Source organism: Triturus cristatus, chromosome 2_2 (assembly GCF_964204655.1).
Source record: "Triturus cristatus chromosome 2_2, aTriCri1.1, whole genome shotgun sequence".
Classification (NCBI taxonomy): Eukaryota; Metazoa; Chordata; class Amphibia; order Caudata; family Salamandridae; genus Triturus; species Triturus cristatus.
This window is the reverse complement of record NC_140582.1, coordinates 91,147,337-91,168,445: the sequence shown is the minus strand read 5'-3', so window position 1 is coordinate 91,168,445 and position 21,109 is coordinate 91,147,337. Positions and strand designations below refer to the sequence as shown.

General features: G+C 49.9%; 1 protein-coding gene across 1 annotated transcript in view; it reads left to right on the top strand.

The window, feature by feature from the left end:
* The window catches only part of DNAJA1 (DnaJ heat shock protein family (Hsp40) member A1), a 153,832-nt gene extending 134,329 nt beyond the window's left edge, over positions 1 to 19,503 (top strand). The window contains exon 9 of the mRNA XM_085641087.1: positions 19,113 to 19,503. Within this exon, the coding sequence (XP_085497213.1) occupies positions 19,113 to 19,334 (222 nt within the window). The 3' untranslated portion in view covers positions 19,335 to 19,503. The remainder of the gene's footprint in view (positions 1 to 19,112) is intronic.
* Positions 19,504 to 21,109: the final 1,606 nt, after the last annotated feature.

Sequence of the window (21,109 nt, the reverse complement as noted above, 5' to 3'; positions counted from 1 at the left end):
TCAAAGAAATGGAAACGTACAGAAATATGGACAAAAAGGATTAAGCAATCGCCTAGGGTAAAAAAAAAAAAAGAGGGAAAAAAGAACCCGAAGATGGCGCCCCAAAGGTGGGACTTCCGCAGGAAGCACGACGACGTCACGGAAGGTGCACCAAATGGTGGTCGTCGCCGCCCACCTGGGCTACAAAAAAAAAAAAAAAACAAAGAAAAGACTACGAATCCGGACCCAACCACAAGATCGCGGAATAATGCACAGCATAGTGAATCCAGAAAGATCTTCAAGCTGCAAAACTACACCGACAGGTAAGAAACTTTTCGTTCACCGTGCTCCCCGTCGGCCTCACCAGTGCCCCTCGGGTGTTCACGAAAGTGATGGCGGTTGTCGCAGCTCATCTGCGCAGATCAGGGGTTCCAGTCTTCCCCCTATCTCGACGACTGGTTGTTGAAGGCAGGCTCGCCCCAGCAAGTCGTCTCCCACCTTCAGACTACGGCCAACCTCCTGCATTCGCTGGGGTTCTCCATCAATGTGCCGAAGTCGCACCTGAGTCCCTCCCAGAAGCTCCTCTTCATCGGAACGGTTCTCGATTCGGCGCAGTTCCGGGTCTATCCACCGGAGCAGCGGGTCCGGGATATTCAGGCCCTGATTCCCATATTTCGGCCTCTATCCTGGGTTTCAGTCAGGTTAGTGTTGCGGCTTCTGGGGCTGATGGCCTCCTGCATCCTATTAGTGCATCACACCAGGCGGCGCATGCGGGCTCTGCAGTGGGACCTGAAGTTTCAGTGGGCCCAGCATCACGGCAACCTGTCCGACCATGTCTTGATCTCGGAGGGCACGGCGAAGCAGTTGCAGTGGTGGCTCACGGACTGTGATTGGGTCACAGGCAAGAGCCTCTCCCCGCCCCCAACCGGAGCATGTCGTAGTGACGGATGCGTCCCTCCTGGGATGGGGAGGCCATATAGGAGAGGCGGAGATCAGAGGCCTCTGGTCTCCGGCGGAGTCTCGGCTCCATATCAACTTGTTGGAGCTGAGAGCGATCCGACTAGCACTGAAGGCATTCCTTCCCTCTGTCCGGGGAAGTGTCGTGCAGGTGTTCACGGCCAACACCACCGCCATATGGTATTGCAACAAGCAGGGCGGGGTGGGGTCGTGGACCCTTTGTCAGGAGGCTCTGCGCCTCTGGACATGGCTGGAACACCAGGGCATTATCCTGGTGGTTCAACATCTGGCGGGCTCTCTGAACGCCAGAGCGGACGAACTCAGCCGCCGCTGCATGATGGATCACGAATGGCGTCTGAACTCTGACGTGGCGCAAGGTCTCTTTCAGCAGTGGGGAGAGCCTTGGTTAGATCTATTCGCCACCGAAGAGAATGCGCAATGTCTGCAGTTCTGCGTGTTAGAATTTCCAAGGCGGCACTCGCTCGGCGACGCTTTTCGTCGCGAGTGGAGTTGCGGTCTGTTGTACGCCTTTCCGCCTATACCACTTCTGCCCAGAGTGCTGAAGAAGATCAGGCGCGACCGGGCCCAAGTCATCTTGGTGGCTCCGGATTGGGCACGAAGGTACTGGTATCCCGAGCTACTCAGTATGCTGACCGATCCTCCGATACGCCTGCCTCTTCAGGAGGACCTTCTGTCGCAGCTACAGGGGACGGTCCTCCACCCGAACCTGTCCAGCCTCCACCTCCATGAGCGGCGGCAGTTGATGCCATTTGACTTGCCTCCTGAAGTCTGTGATATTATTCTGGCAGCCAGGCGTCCCTCCACAAAGACGGTATACGCCTGCAGGTGGAACAAATTTGTGGCTTGGTGCACAGCAAAGGCTGTGATTCCCCTTTCCGCCCCTCTTTCTGAGGTTCTTCCTTTTCTTATTTCTTTGGCCCAGCAGGGCTCTGCTCTGGGCACCTTGAGAGGTTATCTCTCTGCAATCTCTGCATTCTTGAGGCTTCCTGATCAGCCTTCTCTTTTTAAGTCCCCTGTAGTTTCACGCTTTCTTAAATGCATTACCCACACGTTCCCTCCTGTCACTTTTGTAATGCATCAGTGGGACTTGAATCTTGTCCTAACATTTCTGATGTGTGCTCCCTTTGAGCCTCTTCACAATTGTCCCCTTCGTCTTCTGACTCTTAAGACTGCTTTCCTGATAGCTATCACCTCGGCTAGACGGGTGAGTGAGCTCCAGGCTCTATTGTCCAAGCCTCCTTTTCTGTCTGTTCATCCGGACAAGGTTGTCCTCCGGACTCGTCCTTCTTTTCTCCCGAAGGTGGTGACCCCCTTTCACATCGGGCAATCTGTCACCTTGTCCACCTTCTTTCTTCCTCCGCATCCTTCCAAAGAGGAAGAGAGGCTCCACCGTCTGGACCCAAAACGTGCGCTCTCCTTTTATTTGGACCGCACCAAACCGTTCCGGGTGGACGACCAACTTTTAGTTGGATACGTGGGTGCGAAGAAGGGAAGAGTTCTGCACAAACGGACCATCTCTCAGTGGGTCGTTTTGTGCATAAGTCTGTTACTCCTTGGCAAAAAAGGACCCTCCTGTTGGACTGCGAGCCCATTCCACTCGGGCCACAGCGGCTACTACTGCCCTGGGACGGGGAGTCCTTCTGCAGGATCAGTCAGGCGGCGACGTGGGCTTCGCTACACACGTTTGCCAGGCATTATTGTCTAGACAGCCAAGTCCGGAGGGATGGCTTCTTTGGCCGTTCTGTCCTCCGGGACTTTGTGGTGTGATCTTGGTTCGCAGGTTTGCTGGGGTATCTATTCTAAGGTGAGGAATCTAACTAACGTGTTTCTTTCAGATGAACAAGTTACTTACCTTCGGTAACGATGTGTTCGAGGCATGTGGGCTGCTGAATTCATATCTGTGCATAGATCGCCGCCTAGTGTTGGGTCCGGATGTTTGCACGTTGTTGTCCTGGAAGAGTCTTGAAGTATCCTGGGATAGGTGACTCCTCCCCTGGACTACAGTGCGCATGGGCATCCTCTCCATCCTCAGATTGTTTTTTTCCGCCATTGGGTTCGGATGTGCTTATCTTGACTCAAGTTAGGAAAAACTTTTTCTAGGCCAAAAGGCCTTTAGTTCGCGTCGGTACTGTTCCCGATCGGTATCTATATTATCTTGTTAGTTTACTAACTTCCAGAACCAACTTTTTCGCATCTTACCCGACCATCGACCCGTCATCGACGATGGAATCGAGGACACCATTCAAGCGGTGTCCTGTATGTAATGCGAAATATCCCCACATCGACGTCCACCCGGTGTGCAACAAATGCCTTTCACCGGATCACGACAAATCTACATGTATGGCCTGTGCCCGATTTCGATCCAAGAAGACTCTCCGGAATCGACGAGCAGCGAGACTCGAGGCGCAGCAAGCGGCACCGGCCCCAGCCGACATCTTCAGCGCCGAGACCGAAGATGTCGAAGAAGTGGAGAACCTACCCTCCAGTCCCGCTTCCGAACATGAATCCGGATCGGAAGACGTCGAAGAAAGACTCTTTCGCAGAGATGAAGACGACACCGAGGTAGGAGACTACAATGAGGCCTTAGGGGCCGAAGAGAGTAGCTCCGGTGACGAGCAAGGCCTACCCGTACAGACTGAGTCTATGGCTCCGGTCGAGGGATCGCCTTCCGGCCTTACCCAAGACCTATCCCGCAGTTCTTTGGCCCCGCCCTCTGGCCCAGCCTCGGACATTCAGCGGCAGCCATCAATGCCCAAACCGGCTGGTTTCCCTTCTTCGAAACCGAAAGCTGTATTGGTTCAATTGAAACCGAAACCGGCGCTGGTCGGATCGAGGCCCACCACACCTTCGACGCCAGCAAAACCCGTCGGCACCGAGCGCAACAAACGAGACTTCGGTGCCGAGCTTGAAGCGGCCGACGTCTGAGTCGACATACGGAAAAAGACCTTCGGTGCCACCAAACCTACTCGGCTCCCGGCACCGACTCAATCGGCTCCGACCCCAAAGGTCAAACTGCCTGCTGCGTCTCCCACCGCTTCGACGGCACCACCAAAGCCACACTCATCGAAGACGTCGACTGCTATTACCGCCCCTCGACTCGATGACTCGCCGGCGCCGAAGAAGTCCACACCTGCCTCTACAGAACCGGTCGGCGCAAAGGAATCGATGGCGCTCCAGGTGCGACCCGTTGCTGCGCAACGCACCAAAAACAAAACGGTCCTCCAGGACACGTCGGGCTCCGAGCCGATAAAAGCTCCAACAGCCTCTTCGGCACCGGCCAACATTACTTTTGGCCTGCCACCATCCACGGCCCCGAAACTGTTCCAAATCAGGACACGGGTCACCCACACCACGATCACGCCTGCCGAACGCTCTGCGGAGACGTCTCCATCACATCTCATCGATGCCGACACTGGCAGGATGATTATCCACAAAAGGAGAATAACTTCGGAGCCAGCTTTGGACTCCTTCCGGATCCCGCTTAAGAGAAAGCTGCCAGTGGCTTCGGAACCAGTTCTTTACGAACCTTTCCATTCACCCTACCAGGATCCACAGTCCTTCTCTCCCACACACTCCGACACGGATGCGTTGGAGGACTACATGGGTGACCAAGTCCCCTACCCCGGAGAGATGGACCCTGAAGGCCAACAGGACCCTGATCAAGCTTGGGATGACCCTGTAGACCCAGGTGCACCTATGGATGCACAGGACCCGCAACTCTATGGAGCAAAAACATCTCCCACAGAGGACACTGCCGCGTTCAACGCTCTAATTGAACGGGCTGCGGCCAATCATGGGGTGCAACTTCACTCTGACACCGTCGAGGACGACTTTCTCATGGATACTTTCGCATCCTCAGAAAGGAATATAAAGACTCTGCCCATGTTAAAGGAAGTCTTCAAACCAGCAAAGGACATCTTTAAGGAACCCACCAGGGCAAGAGTGATAAACCCCAGGATCGACAAGAAATACAGATCAGCGCCTGGGGACCCTACTTACATTAGAGGCCAGTTACCTCTGGATTCCATTGTCGTTGCGAATGCTCGCAAGAGGGCACACTCTCAAACAGGTGATGCTCCTCCCCCGGACAAAGAGTCCAAGGTGCTAGAGACCTCTGGCAAACGGGTTGCCGCCCAGGCAGCTAACATATGGCGCATTGCCAATACTCAAGCGCTCCTCGCTCGCTACGATCGAGCGCACTACGACACATTAGAGCAACTACTCCAACATCTCCCTGACCAATTCAAAGAAGGTGCAGAGATCCTCATCAGGGAGGGACAACTGCTCACAAATGCATCCATTAAGTGTGCACTGGATGCCGCGGATACAGCTGCCAGAGCCATAAACACTAGCGTCATGTTGCAACGACACGCCTGGTTGCGCATCTCCGGATTCAAACCGGAGGTACAAAATAACATCCTCAACCAACCTGTCAACCCCGACTACTTATTCGGGCCGGAGGTTGACACCACCCTAGAGAAAATAAAAAAGGACACGGACGCTGCAAAGTCCATGGGGGCCCTACAGACGCAGTCCTTTCGGAGCGGCTCCTTTCGTCGCCCCGGAAATAGAGGAGCAGGTAGAGGACAGGGGTCACAGCAAACATACAACAAGGGCAACACACAACACCTACGATAAAAACACCCGGGGTGGATATCGTGGCTCCAGCACAAAGGGCAGAGGACGCGGCTACGGCAACACCAGGTCCTCCCCCAAGAACAAGCAGTGACGCCCTCTCCCTTCCTCCCGACCACATAACACCTGTCGGGGGAAGGCTACAAAGGTTCCTGTCCACGTGGAACTCCATCACCACGGACAGGTGGGTCAAAGATATTGTCAAATACGGTTACTGCCTAGAATTAACCTCAACTCCACCCACAATACCTCCAAAAAAACGTCCTATGTCCTCAGAGCACTTAACGCTCTTACAGCAGGAGGTGCAAAGTATGCTACTAAAAGGCGCAATAGAGGTAGTACCCGTCCACGAGCAAGGTACGGGGGTGTACTCCCTGTACTTTTTAATACCAAAAAAGGACGGGTCACTCAGACCTATATTAGACCTGAGACCACTGAACCAGTACATTCTTTCCGAGCATTTTCACATGCTCACTTTACAGCAAGTCCTCCCGCTGCTCAAGCAGGGAGACTTCCTGGCCACACTGGACCTCAAAGATGCGTATTTCCACATACCCATTCACCCCTCACACAAGAAATACCTCAGGTTCACTGTTCAGGGGCAGCACTACCAATTCAAAGTCCTCCCCTTCGGCGTAACAACAGCACCCAGGGTGTTCACAAAGTGCCTAGCTACTGTAGCGGCACATCTACGGAGGCAGCACATACACGTCTACCCTTACCTGGACGACTGGCTCGTTCAAGCGAAGTCAGCCCAGCAATGTGCCAGCCACATGTCCCGCACCATTCATCTCCTTCACAGTCTGGGTTTCTCACTAAATTACCCAAAATCCCATCTCCAGCCCGCACACGTACAACAGTACCTAGGTGCGACTATAGATACTCTGGCGGCCACAGCTCAGCCAAATTTAGTGAGAATCAACAGCATGCAAATGCTGATTTCCAAGTTCAAACCACAACACTCCCTTCCCGCGCGAGTGTTCATGCAGCTGATAGGCATGATGGCCTCCTGCATTTTCATAGTCCCACACGCGAGACTACATATGCGCCCGCTTCAGGAGTGCTTAGCACGTCAGTGGAATCAGGCTCAAGGACAGTTGAAAGACCTAGTGTTGGAGAGCGGTCGGGCATACAACTCTCTGCATTGGTGGAATCCACAAAACCTTTGCAAGGGCCGACCGTTCCAAGAGCCTGTCCCACAGATAATACTGACTGCGGCCGCGTCTCTCCAGGGATGGGGAGCTCATGTACTCCATTACACAGTGCAGGGACTATGGACAACACAACAAAAGAAGATGCACATCAACCTTCTAGAACTGATGGCAATCTTCCTGGCTATGAAAGCATTCAAAGTACACTTGTGCAACAAAGTCGTGTTGATCCGGACGGACAACATGACTGCCATGTACTACATACAGAAGCAGGGAGGAACACATTCTCCACAGTTGTCTCATCTGGCTCAGAGCATGTGGAAGTGGGCCATTCAGAGAAACATGTTCCTCATGGCAGAACACCTCCCCGGCAAGGACAACCAGATGGCGGATCTGCTCAGCAGACACAGCCACCAGATGCACGAGTGGGAGTTACACCCATCAGTACTCCAACCGTACTTCCAGCAGTGGGGTCATCCAGAGATAGACCTATTCGCCACAAGCGAAAACGCAAAATGCCAAAGCTTTGCCGCCAGGTTCCCACATCCGCAGTCGCAGGGCAATGCGATATGGATGAACTGGTCCGGCAGATTTGCGTACGCTTTTCCCCCAGCACCACTGATACCGCTGGTGGCACGCAAACTCAGACAACACTAACTGACACTCGTCCTGGTTGCTCCAACGTGGGCACGCCAGCCGTGGTACACCACCTTTCTCGAACTCTCCGTGGTGCCGCATCAAAGGCTGCGGATCAAACCCGCGCATTTAACGCAGAACCATGGAGAGATTCAGCACCCAGATGCGCAACAGCTGAACCTGGCGATCTGGCTCCTGAAGTCCTAGAGTTTGGCTACCTAAACCTTCCACCTGACTGTATGGACATCATTAAGAAGGCCAGGAGACCCACTACCAGAGCTTGCTATGCCGCCAAATGGAAGAGGTTCGTCATTTATTGCAATAATAATGACATTAAACCGCTAGACGCATCCATACAAAACATAATTTGTTACCTCTTACACCTATACCGATGCAATCTGGCGTACACCTCTATACGTGTCCATTTGACCGCAATATCAGCCTATCTGCAGACCAGGCAGCACCTCTCTCTATTCAGAGTGCCTGCCATCAAAGCATTCTTGGAAGGACTCAAACGAGTCATTCCACCAAGCCACCCACCGGCTCCAATGTGGAACCTCAACTTGGTCCTCACACGCCTGATGGGTCCACCCTTTGAACCTCTACACTCATGCGAGATTCAATTCCTTACCTGGAAAGTAGCTTTCCTAGTAGCGATAACTTCTTTACGAAGAGTTAGTGAACTCCAGGCACTAACTGTTCAAGAGCCATTTATACAGGTTCACGCCAACAGGGTCGTACTACGTACCAACCCCAAATTCATGCCTAAGGTAATATCGCAGTTCCACATGAATCAAACTATTGAACAGCCTGTTTTCTTTCAAAACCCACAAACTGTCGCAGAAAGGGCACTCCATACACTAGATGTGAAAAGGGCCCTCGTGTATTATATCGACAGGACCAAACCCTTTAGGAAATCAAAACAACTTTTCGTTGCCTTTGCCCCACACCACAAAGGTAACGCTATCTCCAAAGCAGGTATAGCCAGATGGATCGTTAAATGTATTCAAATTTGCTATCAAAAGGCTAAACGCACATTAACGATTCCCCCACGAGCCCACTCAACACGTAAGTTAGGGGCCTCCATGGCTTTCCTAGGAAACATTCCTTTGCATGATACATGTAGAGCAGCCACCTGGTCCACTACACATACATTTACCAAACACTATTGTGTAGATGTGCAATCAAAACAGCAGGCAGCTGTAGGACAGGCTGTTCTCAAAACTCTTTTTCAGACCGCTGCAGCTGGCACTGGTAGCCGCCTCTAATAAGAGGGCACTGCTGTATATTCTATGCACAGATATGAATTCAGCAGCCCACATGCCTCGAACTGAATATGCTACTTACCAGTATGCATCTGTTCTTGGCATGTAGGGCTGCTGACATTCATATCGCCCTCCCTCCTCCCCGGCGCCTGTAGCAGCTGCAGCTCTCAGAATTACTGTAAAGCATGGTCATCACTTTCTGTATCTACTCCATCACTGCCACAATGGCGAAAAACAATCTGAGGATGGAGAGGATGCCCATGCGCACTGTAGTCCAGGGGAGGAGTCACCTATCCCAGGATACTTCGAAGACTCTTCCAGGACAACAACGTGCAAACATCCGGACCCAACACTAGGCGGCGATCTATGCACAGATATGAATGTCAGCAGCCCTACATGCCAAGAACAGATGCATACTGGTAAGTAGCATATTCAATCTGTAAGAAACATTAGCTAGTTAGATTCCTCACCGACCCACCCAGCCTCCCCGTTCTGCGAACTGACATCTAGGGTTAAGGTTGTCCTTTTCAGGCCCCTAGACTTTTTTGGCACCAGTGTCGGTCTCTTGCATGGCTCTGCGTTTCTGGCGCGGAAAGCTATGTACAAGAACTGACGTCAGCGCGCGAGGGCGGCGTCCAAGTACTCCGACGTCATTCCGGCGCACGACGCCAACGACGGACGCGGAGCCGCAGATGACGCCTAGCGACGCGCAATGGGTATTGCTACAAAAATCTTTCCGGATCCAGTCTGACTCCTGGGGATATTCTAAGGTGAGAAATCTAACTAACGTTTCTTACAGATACATCGTTACCGAAGGTAAGTAACTTGTTCACCAGCCCGAAGACAGTGTGCACTAGATCACGGGTTTGGGTATATCTGCGTGAGCAGATATGTCCCAACAATATTGGGGTATATTCCTTTATGTTCTAAGTGCCAGGGAACCATAGAGAGTACATGGGCTGGAAAATCAACGACTCAAGTTCCCCATTACCATGATGGCTTCACTGAACACAGGAGTGTTTGGTACTTAACTAATCCTCTCAATGACCCCACACTGATGCAAGTGTGGGATTCATTGAACCATGTACTCTGAGGGCACCTTAGCAGTGCCCCCTGGAAACCTACCGACCCTGGTGTGGTCAGTGACCGGGTTTAGCAGCCTGCCACACACAGACATGTTTCTGGACCACTGGATGGAGAGCTGCTACTCTGTGGGACTGAAGACAACTGCCTTGGACCCAGCCCTACCGGCCCTTCTCCAGCTTCGAGGAACCTGCGAGCTGTCTTGCAGCCAGCGACCTCTGAAACCCCTGGGTGGACTGATGCCTTCAATAGGGAGATTTCCGACATCTAAAGACAACCCTGCACCCAGGCTTTGGTGAGCTCGACCAGCGGTTCCCCAGTGACCCCCAAAACCTCAACTTACCTGTGCTGTCGCTGGTGTTCTGCCTGGACCCTCCAGTTGAACACCTGCAGTCTGTTTCCAAAAAGAAGAAATTCCATAGGATTGCACTGGGCGCCCCACGCCGTGTTTGCACCCTGGCCACCCCTGTGCTGCTGCTGGTGTATGTTTGGGGCTGCTTTGTGCCCTCCCCACCCAGTGCTGGTCGTAACACCCAAAGATAGGCCCCTGCAACCGTTCCACTTACCTGCAAGCAGTGTGGCTCCAAGGACCCCCAGTCTCCATTGAAACGCATTGGGCCGAACTCTGATTTTGTCCTCTGCACCCGGCCGCCCCTGCGCTGCTGGTGGTGCAGTGTTACTTACCTGACCCTTGCCCACTGCTGACCTTTGGTCCTGAAGGCTGGAATTGTAAGTTGCGTCCTTACCTGATTAACTGCATAACTGTTTCCCCCATAGGATAACATTGAACTGTCCTGAAAATATTTTTTCGATTTTTCAAAGTTAAAAATAATTTTATTTAAAAACTTACTTACCTGATTACAAATAACTTGGTCTTAGAATAAAGTACAAACAAAGTATTTTTTTGTAAAATTGGATCAGTCTTGATCCTGCTTTAATGGGCACAGACCAACCTGAACTGCCAAGCCAGGTCCTCCCTGAACCTCAACATGAGCAACCGAGGATCAGTTCGTCCTAGTAATGGGCTTATCAGCCGGGTACAGCTTGGTTCCAGTGACAGTGTGCACAGGACCCACTTCTAGCCATTCTCATCCCTCTTAGGGCGACACATCAAAGTATACAAAAAAGTGATGTAATTACTTGGGCTGCATCTCACTTCATCTTTTATACATACCATGTCACCTCAGTTTGCACTTGGCTATATGACAATCAGTCTTGACACTGCTCTAATCGGGACAGTCCAGCCTGAACTGCCAAGCCAGGTCCCAGCCTGATCAGGTAGGTCCATCTCCTGGCTCCTCTGCCCATGCAGTTACTTATGCATAGCATTGGAACTGTGAAGGAGAATACCATACAGTCTGTGAACATAAAGCACCTCTGTAAGAAGCTCAGGAGGCAGACATTTCTAAGTGTTCATGCGCACTCCTAATTTTCCCTTAATGGGCTGATATACCTCTACTTGGCTTTGGAAATCTGGGCCACACTGCCGTATTATGTATTCTGGACAGACCGGTTTCCCCCCCACTGATTTTTACAATCGTTTGAGTCCACTGGAGGTGTTAGAAGTCATTATAGTGGCAGCGTGATTGCATGAGCAGCATCCATCTTGGGTGTACATCTGTTGGGGTAATGCTCTTAGAGTACCATTCAGTCCCTGTAATTGTTGAGATGTGCTAAACTGGTGTTCCTCATTTGTTGTGTGCATGATGCACAAAATGGTGGCTTGGTTTGTCAGGTCGATGTCCATCTCTGATATCCCTGCTAGCACATAAATACTTTCATTACCGGTTAGATATTTTCTTTTCCCTTAAGTACCGACTGTTTGTTATGTATTGTGGCATACTGAATCTGTATTTGAGGTAAACTGCCCAACCTTCTTGTTGAATTCCCCCCCCCCCCCCAACCCCCTTGAAGTGCCTACTTCTCTTCATTACTATCATAGAGAAACATGCCTTAACTGAGTAACTTTGCTATCCAGTTTGAGAGGCCAGTTCTGTGGCCTTGGGAGATAGTGGCGCTGCAGAAGAATCTGATCGGAGCGCTCCCTGTGACTCAGTTGTCCTGTTATGGCCTAGGCCTCACCTTAATCTCAACAGTGATATATTTCTAACCAGTAATGTAATACCCTACTCTTGCTCACCTGAGTATCTGGCCTTTTCTCTTAACATGCTAGTTTAGGCTTAACCCATACTGAAGTACCAAACTTAGTTGCCGATTCTTGGGGCATCATTGCAAAGGACATTGGTCCTCCACCTTCACAGAGTATGTGACTTACTGAAATGCCTAAATAATTTATACAAAACAGAGGCAGTGTTTGATACTTAAACTTAAGTTATGGTAAGAGGTGAGACCAAAATGGATGTATGTTAAAATCTTAACCTTTTTGCTTGCGCTTTGAGAATGTTTTATTTACAAAATGTTCGAGGCATGTGGGCTGCTGAATTCATATCTGTGCATAGATCGCCGCCTAGTGTTGGATCCGGATGTTTGCACGTTGTTGTCCTGGAAGAGTCTTCGAAGTATCCTGGGATAGGTGACTCCTCCCCTGGACTACAGTGCGCATGGGCATCCTCTCCATCCTCAGATTGTTTTTTTCCGCCATTGGGTTCGGATGTGCTTATCTTGACTCAAGTTAGGAAAAACTTTTTACAGGCCAAAAGGCCTTTAGTTCGCGTTGGTACTGTTCCCGATCGGTATCGATAGTTATTTGTTAGTTTCTAACTTCAAGAACAACTTTTTCGCATCATACCCGACCATCGACCCGACATCGACGATGGAATCGAGGACACCATTCAAGCGGTGTCCTGTATGCAACGCGAAATATCCCCAATGTCGACGTCCATCCGGTGTGCAACAAATGCCTTTCACCGGATCACGACGAGTCCACATGTATGGCCTGTGCCCGATTCCGATCCAAGAAGACTCTCCGGAATCGACGAGCGGCGAGACTTGAAGCGCAGCAAGCGGCACCGGCCCCGACCAACATCTTCAGCGCCGAGGACGAAGATGTCGAAGACGTGGAGAACCTACCCTCCAGCCCCGCTTCCGACCACGACTCCGGATCGGAAGACATCGAAGAACGACTCTTTCACAGAGACGAAGCCGACACCGAGGTAGGAGACTACGATGAGGCCTTAGGGGCCGAAGAGAGTAGCTCCGCTGACGAGCAAGGCCTACCCGTACAGACTGAGGATATCCCAGTGCGTCAGTCTATGGCTCCGGTCGAGGGATCGCCTTCGGGCCTTACCCAAGACCTATCCCGCAGTTCTTCGGCCCCGCCCTCTGGCCCGGCCTCGGACATTCAACGGCAGCCATTACTACCCAAAACGACTGGTTTCCCTTCACCGAAACCGAAAGCCGTATTGGTTCATCAGAAACCGAAACTGAAAGTGACACTGGTCGGATCGAAGCCCACCACACCTTCGACGCCAGCCAAACCCGTCGGCACCGACCGCGCCAAACTGGACTTCGGTGCCGAACTTGCAGCAGCCGACGTCGGCGCCGACGCACGGAAAAAGACCATCGGTACCGCCAAACCGCCTCGGCTCCCGGCACCGAAACAATCGGCTCCAGCCACAAAGGTCACAATGGCTGCTGCGTCTCACACCGCTTCGAAAGCAGCACCAAGGGCACAATCATCGACGCCGTCGACAGCTACTACCTCTCCTCGACTCGATGACCCAGTGGCGCCGAAAAAGTACACGCCCGCCTCTACAGAACCGGTCGGCGCCAAAGACCCGTCGGCGCTCCAGGTGCGGCAAGTTACAGCGTCCTTGCAACGCATCAAAGACAAGGCAGTCCTCCAGGACACGTCAGGCTCCGAGCCGAAAAAAGCTCAAAAGCCTTCTCCGGCGCCGGCCAACATCACTTTTGGCCTGCCACCATCTACGGCCCCAAAACTGTTTGAAATTAGAACACGTGTCACCCACACCAGGATCACACCTGCAGAACGCTCTCCTGCGGAGACGTCACCATCACACATCATCGATGCCGACACCGGCAGAATGATGCTCCACAAGAGGAGAATAACTTCAGAGCCAGCTCTGGACTCCTACCGGATCCCACTAAAGAAAAAGCTGCCATTGGATTCGGAACCAGTTCTTTACGAACCTCTCCATACCTCTTACCAAGATCCACAGTCCTTCTCTCCGACACACTCAGACACCGACGCTTTGGAGGACTACATGGGTGACCACGTCCCCTACCCCGGAGAGATGGACCCTGAAGGCCAACAGGACCCTGACCAGGCTTGGGGTGACCCTGTAGACCCGGGTGCACCTATGGATACACAGGACACGCAGCTATATGTCGCAAAAACGTCTCCCACAGAGGACACTGCCGCATTCAACGCCCTCATTAAACGTGCTGCGGCCAATCATGGTGTGCAACTTCACTCTGACACCATCGAGGACGATTTTCTCATGGATACTTTCGCATCCTCAGAATGGAATATAAAAACTCTACCCATGTTGAAAGGTGTCCTCAAACCAGCAAAGGACATTTTCAAAGAACCTACCAGGGCAAGAGTAATAAACCCCAGGATCGACAAGAAATATAGGTCGGCACCTGGGGATCCTACCTACATTAGAGGCCAACTACCTCTGGATTCCATAGTAGTCGCGAATGCTCTCAAACTGGCGCACTCGCAGACGACAGGAGATGCTCCTCCCCCGGACAAAGAGTCCAAGGTGCTAGAGACCTCTGGCAAACGGGTTGCAGCACAAGCAGCTAACATATTGCGTATTGCCAATACTCAGGCGCTCCTAGCTCGCTACGATCGTGCACATTATGACACATTAGAAACATTACTCCAACATCTACCTGACCAATACAAAGAGGGAGCAGAGATCCTCGTCAGGGAGGGACAACTACTCACGAACGCATCCATTAAGTGTGCACTGGATGCCGCAGATACAGCTGCCAGAGCCATAAACACTAGCGTCATGTTACGGCGACACGCCTGGTTACGAATCTCCGGATTCAAACCTGAGGTGCAAAATAACATCCTCAACCAGCCGGTCAACCCAGACTACTTATTCGGGCCAGAGGTTGACACCACCCTAGAAAAAATAAAAAAGGACACAGACACTGCAGAGTCCATGGGGGCTCTCCAAACGCAGACCTTTCGGAGTGGCTCCTTTCGTCGCCCCGGAAATAGAGGAGCAGGTAGAGGACAGGGGTCACAGCAAACCTACAACAAGGGAAACACACAAAGTTCCTACGATAAAAACACCCGGGTGGATATCGTGGCTCAAGCACAAAGGGCAGAGGACGCGGATACGGCAACACCAGGTCCTCCCCCCAAGAACAAACCGTGACGCCCTCTCCCTTCCTCCCGACCACATAACACCTGTCGGGGGAAGGCTACAAAGGTTCCTGTCCACGTGGAACTCCATCACCACGGACAGGTGGGTCAAAGATATTATCAAACACGGTTACTGCCTAGAATTAACCTCGACTCCACCCACAGTACCTCCAAAACACCGTCCTATGTCCTCAGAGCACTTAACGCTCTTACAGCAGGAAGTGCTAAGTATGCTACAAAAAGGCGCAATAGAGGTCGTACCAGTCCACGAGCAAGGTACGGGGGTGTACTCCCTGTACTTTTTAATACCGAAAAAGGACGGGTCACTCAGACCTATACTAGACCTGAGACCCCTCAACCGCTACATTCTCTCGGAGCATTTCCACATGCTCACCCTGCAACAAGTCCTACCACTGCTCAAACAGGGAGACTTCCTAGCCACGCTAGACCTCAAAGATGCGTATTTCCACATACCCATTCACCCATCACACAGGAAATATCTCCGGTTCACTATTCAAGGGCAGCACTACCAATTCAAGGTTCTTCCCTTCGGTGTGACAACAGCGCCCAGAGTTTTCACAAAGTGTCTGGCTACTGTGGCCGCACATTTACGGAGGCAACACATGCATGTCTACCCCTACCTGGACGACTGGCTTATCCAGGCAAAGTCAGCCCAGCAATGTGCCAACCACATGTCCCGCACCATTCACCTTCTTCACAGTCTAGGGTTCTCACTAAATTACCCAAAATCACATCTCCAACCCGCACACGTACAACAGTACCTAGGTGCGACCATAGACACTCTGGCGGCCACAGCTCAGCCGAATTTAGTGAGAATCAACAGCATACAAATGCTGATTTCCAAGTTCAAACCCCAACACTCCCTTCCCGCGCGAGTGTTCATGCAGTTGATAGGCATGATGGCCTCCTGCATTTTCATAGTCCCACACGCGAGACTACATATGCGCCCGCTTCAGGAGTGCTTAGCACGTCCATGGAATCAGGCTCAAGGACAACTAAACGACCTAGTGTTGGTGAGCGGTCGGGCATACAACTCTCTGCATTGGTGGAATCCACAAAACCTTTGCAAGGGCCGACCGTTCCAAGAGCCTGTTCCACAGATAATACTGACAGCGGACGCGTCTCTCCAGGGATGGGGAGCTCATGTACTCAATTACACAGTGCAGGGACTATGGACAACACAACAAAAGAAGATGCACATCAACCTTCTAGAACTGATGGCAATCTTCCTAGCTATGAAAGCGTTCAAAGTACACTTGTGCAACAAAGTCGATTTGATTCGGACGGACAACATGACCGCCATGTACTACATACAGAAGCAGGGAGGAACACACTCTCCACAGTTCTCATCTGGCTCAGAGCATGTGGAAGTGGGCCATTCAGAGGAACATGTTCCTCATGGCGGAACACCTCCCCGGCAAGGACAACCAGATGGCGGATCTGCTCAGCAGACACAGCCACCAGATGCACGAGTGGGAGTTACACCCATCAGTACTCCAACCGTACTTCCATCAGTGGGGTCATCCAGAGATAGACCTATTCGCCACAAGCGAAAACGCAAAATGCCAAAGCTTTGCCGCCAGGTTCCCACATCCGCAGTCGCAGGGCAATGTGATATGGATGAACTGGTCCGGCAGATTTGCGTACGCTTTTCCCCCAGCGCCGTTGATGCCGCTGGTGGCTCGCAAACTCAGACAACACTCACTGACACTCGTCCTGGTTGCTCCAACGTTGGCACGCCAGCCATGGTACACCACCTTTCTCGAACTTTCCGTGGTGCCGCATCAAAGGCTGCGGATCAAACCCGCGCATTTGACGCAGAACCCATGGAGAGATTCAGCACCCAGATCCGCAACAGCTGAACCTGGCAATCTGGCTCCTGAAGTCCTAGAGTTTGGCTACCTAAACCTGCCACCTGACTGTATGGACATCATTAAGGAGGCCAGGAGACCCACTACCAGAGCTTGCTATGCAGCCAAATGGAAAAGGTTCGTCATTTATTGCAATAATAATGACATTAACCCGCTAGACGCATCCATCCAAAACATAATTTGTTACCTCTTACACCTATACCGATGCAATCTGGCATACACCTCAATACGTGTCCATTTGACCGCAATATCAGCCTATCTCCAGAACAGGCAGCACCTCTCTTTATTCAGAGTGCCGGCCATCAAAGCATTCTTGGAAGGACTCAAACGAGTAATTCCTCCAAGCCACCCACCAGCTCCAATGTGGAACCTCAACTTGGTCCTCACACGCCTGATGGGTCCACCCTTCGAACGTCTACACTCATGTGAGATTCAATTCCTCACCTGGAAAGTAGCTTTCCTAGTTGCAATCACTTCTTTAAGGAGAGTTAGTGAACTCCAGGCACTAACCGTTCAAGAGCCATTTATACAGGTTCACGCCAACAGGGTCGTACTACGTACCAACCCCAAATTCATGCCCAAGGTGATATCGCAGTTCCACATGAATCAAACTATTGAACTGCCTGTTTTCTTTCAAAACCCACAAACTGTCGCAGAAAGAGCACTCCATACACTAGATGTGAAGAGAGCCCTCATGTACTATATCGACAGGACTAAGGTCTTTAGGAAGACTAAACAACTGTTCGTTGCCTTTGCCCCACACCACAAAGGTAACGCTATCTCCAAAGCAGGTATAGCCAGATGGATCGTTAAATGTATTCAAATTTGCTATCAAAAAGCTAAACGCACATTAACGATTCCCCCACGAGCCCACTCAACACGTAAGTTAGGGGCCTCCATGGCTTTCCTGGGAAACATTCCTTTGCATGATATATGTAGAGCAGCCACCTGGTCCACTACACACACATTTACCAAACACTATTGTGTAGATGTGCAATCAAAACAGCAGGCAGCTGTAGGACAGGCTGTTCTCAAAACTCTTTTTCAGACCGCTGCAGCTGGCACTGGTAGCCGCCGCTAATAGGAGGTACTGCTATATATTCTATGCACAGATATGAATTCAGCAGCCCACATGCCTCGAACTGAATATGCTACTTAACAGTATGCATCTGTTCTTGGCATGTAGGGCTGCTGACATTCATATCGCCCTCCCTCCTCCCCGGCGCCTGTAGCAGCTGCAGCTCTCAGAATTACTGTAAGCATGGTCATCACTTTCTGTACCTACTCCATCACTGCCACAATGGCGAAAAACAATCTGAGGATGGAGAGGATGCCCATGCGCACTGTAGTCCAGGGGAGAAGTCACCTATCCCAGGATACTTCGAAGACTCTTCCAGGACAACAACGTGCAAACATCCGGACCCAACACTAGGCGGCGATCTATGCACAGATATGAATGTCAGCAGCCCTACATGCCAAGAACAGATGCATACTGGTAGGTAGCATATTCAATTACTGAAATGCCATATAAATCTATGAAACGCTATTCTTCCATGAAACTGTGCTTACCTGTATCTTATCTACTCACACTCCTAATCAACCCTTCACCGGAACCTCAATTTCAACTTTACCTTCTGTGTAAGTCTGGATTTAAAATCCTACTTTTAAAGATTTAGTGTAAATATTGGATTATGACTAGAAGTCCCTAGGGCGAGTTCCATGTCCATTTCTGTCCTTGTTCACATTGTTGGGAACATTTCTCCATGACCTCTGCATCACTGCCGCCAAAGAAACACAATAGAGTTCCATCTCCCAAATATACATTTGATTGCCAAGAGCAATTACTGTCAGAATAATATGGCACTTGTGAATGGTAACTGTGTATTTATTGTTGATTGTATACAGTTGTTCGGCTCTTAGCACAGATCCAATTTCTCTTACCACTGAAGAGGAAGCAACTATGCAGTTTTGAAGCATTTTTCATTTCTCAGTTAATTCTCATTACATTGCCATGCTAGTAGTTACAAGCCTAATTGTATTAAATCCTCGACTCTTAAGTGGAGCATGTGGCTGTGTACATTTTGATGAAGTTTTTTTATTTTTACCAATTTTTTAGGAACCATTTTGTATGTTTTTACTTATCAGTGACAAATCTTTTAACAAGTTGTCTGTGAATTTTCCATTCTAGGTGAACTTTCCAGAGAATGGGTTTCTTTCACCTGAAAAAGTGCCCTTCTTGGAAAAACTTCTGCCATCAAGGAAGAACATTGAAGAAACTGAGGACATGGAACAAGTAGACTTAGTAGACTTTGACCCATCCCAGCAAAGAAGGCGTAATTATAACGGAGAAGTGTATCATGATGACGATGAAGATCACCCAAGAGGAGGTGTTCAATGTCAGACATCTTAAATCGGTCCTAGAGGATTTTAATACTTGTTGTAACACCTTGTTTTGTATTCTGTGGTGGACAGGCAAAAGAAAACAAAAACCCACGGGTTGCTATTGTGCTCGTTTTAAAATTTGACCATATATGTTAAGGACACAGAATTAATTATGGAAATAAAAATCAATAATTAAACATGTTTTTTCGTTTTTTGCATCATACAAGTTGCTCTCATTATGATCTCTTAAAAGGCAGTACGTTGATTGAAGCTGGAAAACGTACATTAGTCATGTGAATGTTTAAGAAGGATAAACTCCTGCCTTATGTTCTTTGCATCAGGTAAAATGTAGACCCACTGTATTGAATGGGATTGGGGCATGTTCCACCGTGCATATGAGACTTTGAGCAATTGAAGTTCTCCTTTACCAGTCTTTCTTTTGATATTCATAAACCCTAGAAAATCTGAACAAAGGCTGTATAGAGGAAACCATTTAAGATTCAAATTTTTAGGCAAATCTATATTTTAATGTATAAAACATGCCCAGAAGAGTCAATCTGTTAATGTCCAAACGTAGTAAATCAATCTATAAATTGAATTTGGCTGAGGAGGGACTGTTTCAGTATTCAGGGTACCTGCCATTAAAGCATTTATGGAAGGCCTTAAAAGAATCATTCCTCCTAGGGTACCACCCTCACCAGTGTAGAATTTAAACATTGTCCTCACAAGACTAATGGGCCGTCCATTCGAACCTCTGCATGAATGCGAGCTACAATTTCTTACATGGAAAGTCGCTTTCCTTGTGGCCATTACTTCTCTCAAAAGAGTCAGCGAACTACAAGCACTAACTATTCAAAAACCATTTTTACAACTTCATCATAACAAAGTGGTTCTCAGGACAAATCCCAAATTCCTTCCTAAAGTATCTCTCCTTTTCATCTCAATCAGTCTGTTGAGTTGCCGGTATTCATCTCGCAACCACAAACAGTTGCAGAAAGAGCTCTTCCAACTCTAGACTTAAAAAGGGCACTCCTTTATTATACTGACAGAACAAAACCTTTTTGAAAAACAAAACAACTTTTTGTATCCTTCTCACCACCACATAAAGGCAATCCCATATCAAAATCTGGGATTGCAAGGTGGATTATCAAATGTATACAAATTTGCTATCACAAAGCAAAACGTACATTATCTATTCCCCCTAAAGCCCACTCTACCCGAAAGATAGGGGCTTTAATGGCATTTTAGGGAACAGTCCCTTCGATGATATCTGCAAAGCAGCTACATGGTCTACACTGCACAGATTCATAACACACTATTGTGTAGATGTGCAGGCAAAACAACAAGCTAGTGTGGGCCAAGCTGTACTTAAAACACTATTTCAAACTACTGCAACAGACACTGGTAATCGCCGCTAAGGAGGAGTACTGCTATGCAATCTATGCATAAGTGTGTGATCTACAGCTCATATGCCTCGAACGGAAAATGCTACTTACCAGTATGCATCTGTTCTTGCATGGCATGTAGAGCTGTAGATCCACACACGCCCACCCACCTCCCCGGCTACCTTTATCTGTTCCAGTATTATCTTGTATAGATACAACATATATGGACATATTTTCTGTTTCTTCCAAAACTCCATTTCCCTTCTCGGCGAAAAAACAATCTGACGATGGAGTCGATGGACAATAGTTCGCATAGGCAAAGGAGGAGCCGCCGATACCGTGACTTGCAAAGACTTTCCAGGACAACAACAAAGTGCAAACATCCGGGCCCAACACCAGATGGCGATCTATGCATAAG